This window comes from Mustela putorius, unplaced genomic scaffold (genome assembly GCF_011764305.1).
Source record: "Mustela putorius furo isolate JIRA1106 unplaced genomic scaffold, ASM1176430v1.1 tig00000174_pilon_pilon_pilon, whole genome shotgun sequence".
Taxonomy (NCBI): domain Eukaryota; kingdom Metazoa; phylum Chordata; class Mammalia; order Carnivora; family Mustelidae; genus Mustela; species Mustela putorius.
The window spans coordinates 17,819,647-17,828,798 of record NW_025421304.1 but is presented as its reverse complement, the minus strand read 5'-3'; the positions used below and the strand labels follow the sequence as shown (position 1 = coordinate 17,828,798).

Sequence of the window (9,152 nt, the reverse complement as noted above, 5' to 3'; positions counted from 1 at the left end):
CAACTGGACTGCTTGCTTCTGGTTTAAGCCTGAGCCCCCCAACCCCACCCCTGATCCTTCGACCCTGCAGTTCAAGTGAATATTGCTTCTTACGGGTGAGGAGGCCACAAGTAGTAAGTTGTATCGCTGTCTCTGAGGCTGGCCAGGATAAGCCCTGAGCCCCATCATAGGTGACACACGAGGATGGAAGTTCCTATGTGGACAAAGACAGGTTTCTAGTTGGTGGATTTTTCTTTTTTGTTTTCATTTTTTCAGATTTTATTCATTTCAAAGAGAGCCCATGTGCATAAGCATGAGCAGGGAGCAAGGGAGAAGCAGGCTCCCTGCTGAGCAGAGAGCTCAATCCCAGGACCCTGGGATTACGACCTGAGCCGAAGGCAGACACATAACCAACTGAGCCCCCCAAGTGCCCTGCTAGTTTGTTTTATAAGAAATCAGAAAGCCTACCTGCTCATACTTTGCTACAGCAGGCTTGCCTGCTTTTTTTACCTCTAAGCGGAAAAAAACGGTTTGCCTCTGTTCTCATTTTTCATAAGCGATTCTTTGGACCTGTCAACATCCATGGCTTTTTTTCCACCGGCAGACAGACCAACAGGTTTTCATCCAGTACTTTGACCAGGCCAGGCCAGGCCTATAGTACGTAGTCCTCTCTGAAAAGGGCAAGAAGGGAAAGCAAGGCCAGGAGGCGGAGCATTTGAAAAAGTTGGCTCTGAGAGTGCCTTTGGCTTGAAAGATCACCATAGCAGTGACCCAACAACAGCGGCGACAGTAAAGAAGACCCTTAAGAATCACGGTTCTTGCAACATACCTCCAAGTTTACTCATGGTACAAAAGTATTTAATAAGCGTCACACATCAGTACAGAAAAACACATAGTCTATATAGCTCATACTTGAAAACCAGAATGGGTGACTGAGATCAGTATAGTCTTAATTTTACTTACAAAAAACACAGAAGGTACACACTGGGAATTGAAATACTACGTACTTTCTCTCTAGAGATGTGACACCTGTGTTTCCTGGTCAGTACTTTCTATGAAACGTTGTGCTAAATCAAAGCATACATGTGACCAGTAAAGCTGTCTGCTCTCTCCTACTTGAGCTGAGCTCGCTCAGTGGAACACCATCTTGGTAGGGAGATTTTGACAGGAGGAAGGAACTAGAGACCCTACCCCAACAGAAAACCTAATAAACTTATTTATATAGAAAGGGTTTTAGCAAACCTGTACAGACACTTAACATGCTATAAGAAGGGGAGACCTTTGAGCCTACTTCCACAGCATTAAGCACATGCTCGTTGGTGCCCAGTAGATCAGGAAGGCCAACGCAGAAAGCATTTTTGCTTTCATAGCACTAACAGCTAAAAAGCACACAGCATATAATACTTTGATCTTTAAGTGGGTAATCTGGAAGCTCCAAGATTATATCCACTAGGTTAGCCTGAGTATTTTTCTATAAAAATATTTTTCTAAAAATGCTTAAGAGAATTCTAGAAACAGACCACATGAGGACCGCAGAAAACAGTGATGCAAGGACTGCCAAGTGTAAGACAAGGAAATGATTTCCACATGTAGCTTCAGGAAAGGGACACCTCTCAGTTGATTCCTACAGCCCAAACGAGCTAGAATGGGAAGAGCTGCAGAGAGCTCAGCTGGGCAGGCAGCTGGCTTGACTAAGAGCCTAGAGATACGTTCTCCCACAGGCAAAAAGCCCACTGAGGCTGCAGGTCTGAGAGTGATCAATACAGAGGGCTGTGGCAACACAAAAAACCTGGAGGACATGCAGAGCCTGTTGAGCCAAAGAGGCCTGGAGATGACCTACCAACACATATGCAGGGGAAGTGACCCCAGGGCAATGCCAAGCTCCAGAGCCGGAGCCTAATGCAGAGGCCTGAGAGGGGTCTGCTTGGGGAGGAGTGCTAGGATTACTGAACACGAGAAGGTGCTTCAGGGTCTCAGGAGGGTCAGACCATTGTCTTGACCCAGATCAATACTTAACATTAATAAGAAGTTGTAGAGCAGTCGGTCTTTCTAACATGTATTCTGTCACATTAGCCAGAGCCTCGTCCAGTCTACTGGGCTGGCAACATCCAGAAAGATCCCATTGCTTGGTGGTGGGACCTAGGGTCGCAGGTCATTCTGGGAAGCTGGCACAGAAGAGGATTTGCACAATGAAGTCACCACTAAACCACTGCTTAAGTCCAGTCCCCGGCCTTCTTTTTCCTGCGTGAGAAAACAATCTTAAGAAGCAAGGAATGGGGGTGGGAGAGTCCTTTCTAGCCCAGTACCCTGCCTCAGGCATAGGAAAGGAGGTACTCACGGGGAGGGTAGGCCCCAGGAGGGAGCAGACTAGAGAGGGAAGGAGGTTATTTGGCATTCTTGTTCGGCATTGGCCCCATCACTCTAAAAAGTGTTTCTCCCTTAGCTGAAATATTTTTTTCCTATTAAAAGCCTGCCTTATAAGAAAGGCAAGGCAATTAGACCTCTTTGATTTTGTTCTTTTAATTAGTGAGGGTCTATAAGAGGTACTGGGACCTGTTGCGACAACACATGAGCATGCAGTTCCTCAGTAAGGGTGTGGGATCCCTGTCGGGAGCACCGCAGCTCACGCTCCTAGTACCTTACTAGCTGCCAAACTGACACTGGCCAGTTGTGGGGAGAAATCTGGCAGTTGGTCTGTGCTTGACAGGCCTACTTGGAATTTCTCTGGTTCAAAGTGGCTGACAAAGTGAGCAAGAGTGACTTACTGCTCTGTAGTCCAGAAACATTTCTTTAAAAGCCAGAAAATCTGTAAACGTGAGCAGCATGTCAAATATGTCACCAGCCACTTCATCTTTATGGTGCCTGCAAAAGAAAAGGATGGCCGTTTCATGAACGACAGAAACAGATTCTTTCTCTTCAAGATTCCACTAGACGGTTTTGAGGGCTTTCCATCCCAGAACCTGACCACCCAGAGCTCTCAGCCTTTAGGTTCACGCAATGAAGAAAAAAAAAGGGTCTTTTTCAGAGTGGAGGAGGAGGAAGGGGGGAAGAGATAAAAATGCAGAGTCTAGCTCAACTCACTGTAAAGTCGTGGTGAAAGCCGCCATGTTAAATCCAGGAATCCGCTCCAGCAGCTGTTCTTCAATATACTTTTCTACCAGAGAAATCTGTCACGGTGGAAAGGATTTTGGTTTTAGGAAAACAAGGCTGCTTTTCAGAAAGCCCGGCCGCTAGCCCTTTGCAAACATTTCGCAAGAGCCTATTCCATGCGCCAGGCTACATCCTCAGCGCGGAGGATACCAATAAAACGAACCACAGCGCCCGTCCTCACTGAGCATGCGCCCTGGCCCACGCCGGAGAGCGCCTGCGCAGGGATTTACACTGACAGGAGGAACACGGACGGAACACGCTGACGTAGGTGGAGGCAGGGGACGGCAGGGCTCGCAACAACCCCCGTGGCGGGAAGTGAAGAATGAAGTAAGTGGGACCTTTTTTTCTCGGGTAGATGGAATATGTGCAAAAAGAACGTAAAGAGAGGTATATTGTTGGAGGTAATCACAGGCTCCTTATAAGCCGAGGCTTGTGTGGAGAAAACCATCGAGTTCGCCATGTTTCCAAGGTTAAGAAAGTCTGGAGGATCAAACCTTTGCTCAGACAGATGAGATCATTCCAAGAGGTTATTTGAGGCCTCAACACAATGGAAAGACCCGAGGGCCTAGACTTGAGACTTCTGGGTTCTAGTCTTGGTCTCCACACCAACTAGTTAATGGTCTTGGTCTTCACTTCTGCCTAACAGTCAGGTAGTACCTGACTAGATGTTTAGTAGAAAAAAATACAGTTGCCCCTTGAACGATTAGGGTTTGAACTGTGTGACTGCACATATACGTGGACTTTTTTTTAAATAAATACAATATAGGACTTTAACTGCATTTTCTTTATGACTTTAATATTTTCTTTTCCCTAGCTTCCTTTATTATAAGAACACAGTATAGGATACCTATACAAAATATGTGTTAATCAATTATTTCTGTTATTGGTTAAGCTTCCAGTCAACAACAGGCTGTTAGTAGTTTTTGAGGGGTCAAAAGTTTTTTCCACTCTACAGGCGTCAGGACCCCTAGTTAAGGGTCAACTGTAGTGTGTGCAAGTCCAAAGGTCAAAGCATATAAAGGCAGAGTATGGCGAACCCATATATAATAACTGAAAACAGGATTATGATCAAGCCATTTTTTAAAAACAGAAGTTGGACAGCAATCATCAAACACTGCAGAGGAAAGCAATGGGAGGTGAGAACTAGACTGAATTCTAAACAATTCCTGGCAGGTATTGGTGGCAGCTTCTAAAAGTGCAGCGAATGTCATTATCTTTTGGTTCTAAATTCACATTTTAAAGAACTCCCAATCTCTGAGGAGAGAAACAAAGCCACTTACGTATTCATTAAAAATAGGTGTGTAGGTGAGTTTATTCTCTTCTGTGTCTTCAAACTCCTGATAGTACTTGTCCATGAAATTTCTTTGTAATAACTGGAACTCATCATCTGAACCACAACAGGAAAATGTTAGGCTTTTTGGTGGAGACTAAAAACTTTTCTAACTCGTAAGCAAGCAGGAATTCTGTACCAGCACAACTGCTTTCTCAGTGGCCGGTCTCAAGGAGAGGGAAAGCTACAGATGTTCTAACCAAGTGTGCATTACGACACCAGTGTTCAATTATTATTAATTAGTAAAAAATACCAATATTTTTAAAAATTGTGATAACATATACCTCACATAAAATTCATGGTTTTAACTGTTTCTGAGTATGGTTTGGTGGCGTTAAGTACATCCCCATTGTTGTGCAACCATTACAACTGTCCTTTGGTCCATTTTAAACATACCCATATAGGATGGCTTGGGAACTTCTTCACATTCCTTTTCCACAAGGGAATGGAATGGTTCTCTTCTAATAGGATTTCATTAGCTATAGTAGAAACAGTGTAGTGATTAAGCATATGGGCTCTGATCCTAGCTCAGGCGCTTAAACTGTGACCTTGGGCACATTTTCTAGTATCTCTAAGCCCTACTTTTGTCAACTGGAAAATGAGGATGATCAGAGTACCTATCATAAAGGACTGCCAGGTGGCTTTTGGATGGATTCATTATTAGCTTATAGAAAACACCTAAATGTGAGAGAATAGGGAATTTTAACAAGAGAATGTTACTCCTGAAAATAAAAGGAAATACCTGAACTTAAAGATGGTTCCTTTTTCCATGGCACACGGGGTGCCCAAAAGGACAGAAGAACTCGAAAGTATTCCTGAAGATTCCCCAGAAACCCTCAGATTCACACAGGACAAGAGCTTACTGGTGAAACCTCTGTATTTATGTGTTAAGGGTGTCAACATTTTTGCGACCTCTTCTGAAGATACAAAAGCTTGGGTCAGTAATTTTCAGACTAAACTAGAGACTGTGAAATACCACTAAAATAATGTAGTCCTTTTTTGTCTAATTTTAAGAAAACTCAAAGTTTTCCACTCCCATGTATTTGTCTTAAACCTTGGGTGCCTGTTACTGCTTATTATATTTAGGTCTGTATGCACCAAAACGAATGCACAAAAAGGAACTCAGAACCTAGGAAAATACAGAACCAGCTCAAGTATGGCATTTTATTTTCTTCATGGAAACATGTGCTATGGCTATGGTATTATGCTGGTGGTTTATGTGACAAAAACATTAATGCTCAAAACTGAAAATGGGATTCCTCTTACTCTCTGAAATAATGTAGGTCAGTTTTGCCAAGTGCCTCCTAACTTCTAGGGCCCATTACCTGAATCCATGGTTATTAGTTGTTAAAACAAGGGGGGATGTTTGCCTCTATAATCACAGTATGGCTTACTTAATACTACTCTTTGCTACATTTAAGATGTATATGCAGCTTGCTGTTTTCTCTCCAAATTAACTCTCCAAACCACAAGGGTCTAAGAACTGAAGAGCACAGGTTAGACGGAGGCTCGAGGCTCGAGGCAGCTTACCCATGATAATGTCCTCTAAATATCCAACTACAGCATCAAATTCTGCATCAGAGGCGGAAGAGCTGAAAAATATACCTGGATTAGGTGCTGTTTCAAAGAATTCGCTTTAAAAAGTGCATGAGGGACATTTTCAAACGTGTCTAAAAACAGCAAAAGGAACTTCCCATCACCCAGCTTCAGCCATTAAGAATGATTATTGGCTAAAGCAGCAATTCCAAACAGGAAACATGTTTGACATGTTCGTGATATTGAAGTTGAATGGCTCCATTTTCAGAAAACCCGTTAGGACACAAGGAACGACAAAAGGGACAAATAAAGGGGAGCAGCGGCTCTCAGGGCACATCTTAAGGCTCCTCATGTTTGTCCTTTGGGTTTACTCACCGCATCTTCGCTATCACCCCACACCTATCGTCTTGTAAGCGTAAACCTGGCACCAGCGAGATACTGGCCAGGGGGGGCAATCGGATCAGGAGTCCCCAGAAGTGATGATGGAGGAGGTGGTGGTGGTGGAGGGTCCTCTGACCTGTGGTCTGCCTCGGCAGCTCAAAGCTGCCAGGTTTTGCTGACGACTAGGGGTCGCAGGTGTAGGGATTGTGATGGAGGCGTTGCTCAAAGCATGATACTCGCCCGCACTCCCGGCTTGAACCCGGCGTCGCTGCGGCCGCGCCTTCGGCAGCAGGAACTTGGGCGGAGCCATGGCGGTCCCTCGCCCCCATCCCACCCCTCCAGGACACCCACTTCTCAGGGCGGAGGCCCAGGCAGGCGCCGGCAGCGCCAGGCCGCATCACTCACAAGGACAGCGCGAAGCTCTCTTCCTCTAGGGCGTCCATCGCCGCCGCCGCCGCCGCATCCACCCGCAGGGCGAGCGGGCCCGCCGGCCTCCTATCCCGTCCGCGGCCCGGGCCCAGCCTCGGCTCGGCTCTGTAGAGCCGCAACCCGCATCTGGGAGGCCTAGCCCGCTCACGGCGCAGCCGAGGTAGGCCCTACGTGCGAGGCCCGGGCCTCAGGCTCCCCTGGAGCGGCCACGCGCCTGCGGGGCCCTCACAACCAACCAGGTCTCTCAGGGTGCGTCGCGGCCGCTGCGGGGTCCGGGCGTCAGTTACCACAGCCCCGCGCCGCGCCCCTCCTCCCGTCACCATGGCCACCAAAACCCCTTCCGCCGCCTCGCGCTTCCCGAGAGCCAATCCCCCGCGCGCGCTATTTGACGCCGTGGGCGGGGCAAAGATGGGGAAGGGAAGTGAGGGGTAGGGGTAGAGAGGCATTAGGGTAACCCTATGGGACTCAATGGGACGTTTGGGGTTATTGGAGTGTTCTCTGGCGTTGTGGCGGTTAAATCTCACGTTGCCCCTATCTTACGGAAGAAGGAATAGAAGCGAAGAGCCTCAATTTCTTCACTTGCAATTCGGGAATAAATTATAGGATTTAAAATTAAATGGGGACCGCTTGGGTGGCTCAGCCCTTGAGGGTGGAACTCTTCCGCTCAGGACATGATCTCAGGATCCTGAAATCCAGCGCTGCGTGGGACTCCGCACTCATAGCGGAGTCAGCTTTGAGATTCTCTCCCATCTCCCTCTGCCCAAATCCCCGTTATCTCTCTCTAAAATAAATAAAATCTTTTTAATGAAAGATTGTCTTCATTTGACAGAGAGAGCACAAGCTGGGGGAGCAGCAGGCAGAGGGAGAAGCAGGCTCTCCACAGAGAGCGTGATGCGGGGTTCCAAACTATAACCTTGGGATCATGAGCAGAGCCAAAGGCAGCCGCCAAAGGTGCCCCAGTGACTCTCTTTAGTGGAAGGAAAGCCACCACAAACAGTAGACGTAATTTACATCATAAAGATAATAGTCACACACATCATAAATATTATTTGGCATTTATTAGTTTCTTGGCTAATAAGGCGAGATAAAAGTTGACAATCATTGAACCAACTTAATCAGAAATTGAATAACTTCCAGGAAAACTCCTCTCCCAAACTGCCAAATTTTGCAAAAGGATTCCCTAGAGCTGATTTCTTTTGATTGGACTACTAGGCCTTATGTGTCTGGTTGCATTAGGTTTAGGTTTGATCTGAGGGTCAGATGGCCAGCCTGAATGGGTTGATATTCTGAATGTATATAAAATAGATAAAAGTGAGGGGTGCCTACGGGAGGCTCACTGGGTTGGTTGGGCGATCCTCTGTTTTCGACTCAGGTAGTGATCTCCTAGTCATGGTCAAGGGATGGAGCACCTCCCCTCACCCCTGCGTCCCCCCCCTTCAACCCGCCATAGGGCTCCTCCCTCAGCAGGGAATCTGCTTGTCCCTCTTCCTCCCCCCTGCCCCTCCCCTACTCACGCATCCGTAATGTCTCTCTCAAATAAACAAATAAATAAATAATAACATTGGGATCTGGAACTAAACCTGGTTACCAAGACAGTTGCATCCAGGGTGAATGAGATCAATTCTCAGAGATACTCTACTTAGCTCCAGGTAGAGGACAGGTATCTATAAAGGTTTGCTGATTAACTAGACTGAGTTATATTTAAGTTAAGCGGTTTTGCAGCTCAGAGCAAACTCAGCATTTCCTCATGACCTGTTTTTCTCTATAAACCACTTATTTCTTCTGGACTAAATGAACTTGCCTACCCTTTTTCTAAATCATGTATGGGATCAGAGTGGAGTAGGAAACTTGATGATTTCATCTGTTCTTGGTTTTCTGTTGCTGTTACAAGACACCCCAAAATTTAGTGTCTTAAAACAGCAATTAATGTGCTTACTAATCTGCAGTTTGGGCAGGACTTGGTAGTGACAGCTAGTCTCTGTTATACTTGGCATCAGTTGGGGCAGCTGGAATGGGGCTAGATGGAGGAGCTTCTTCCAACACGCTCACTCACATGACTGGCAAATTATTGTTGGCTCTTGGCTGGGAGCTCAGCTGTGAATGTTTATTAGAGGACTGGTGGCTGGTAGGAAGGGGGTTCCTTATTCTCTTTCCCTGTACGTCTTCCCAGGGATGCTTGCGTTTTCTCATACTATGGTGGCTGGGCCTAAGAGCAAATATTTCAAGAAGTTGCCATTTAGATATTGGAAACCGGCACAGTCTCACTTCCACTGAATTCTATTGGTCAAACAAACACAGAGCCTATCCAGGTTTTAGGGGAGGGGACATAAACGTCATTTATAGATGG

The 9,152-nt window shown here is 46.3% G+C and overlaps 1 protein-coding gene across 2 annotated transcripts; it reads right to left on the bottom strand.

Annotated features, from left to right (window-relative positions):
• Window positions 1-794: 794 nt before the first annotated feature.
• Window positions 795-7,146, bottom strand: LOC101685257 (ADP ribosylation factor like GTPase 2 binding protein). Of its 2 annotated transcripts, none has more exons than XM_004744234.3 (6): window positions 6,782-7,146; window positions 5,990-6,051; window positions 4,410-4,516; window positions 3,061-3,146; window positions 2,745-2,841; window positions 795-2,220 (listed from the first exon to the last, which is right to left on the bottom strand). In XM_004744234.3, the coding sequence occupies exons 1-6, from the start codon at window positions 6,817-6,819 to the stop codon at window positions 2,119-2,121; spliced, it is 492 nt and encodes a 163-aa protein (XP_004744291.1). In that variant the 5' UTR covers window positions 6,820-7,146; the 3' UTR covers window positions 795-2,118. The 2 variants fall into 2 exon arrangements, with proteins under 2 accessions (XP_004744291.1, XP_004744292.1); XM_004744235.3 differs by lacking the exon at window positions 6,782-7,146 and adding an exon at window positions 6,371-6,708.
• Between the last annotated feature and the right edge of the window lie 2,006 nt (window positions 7,147-9,152).

Coding starts and splice junctions, on each gene's coding strand:
- LOC101685257 (XM_004744234.3), bottom strand. CDS start 6,819: ATGGACGCCCTAGAGGAAGAGAGCTTCGCGCTGTCCTT. Junction 6,052..6,781: donor GAGAGCTTCGCGCTGTCCTT/GTGAGTGATGCG, acceptor TATATTTTTCAG/CTCTTCCGCCTCTGATGCAG. Junction 3,147..4,409: donor CACCTATTTTTAATGAATAC/GTAAGTGGCTTT, acceptor CCACCGTGACAG/ATTTCTCTGGTAGAAAAGTA.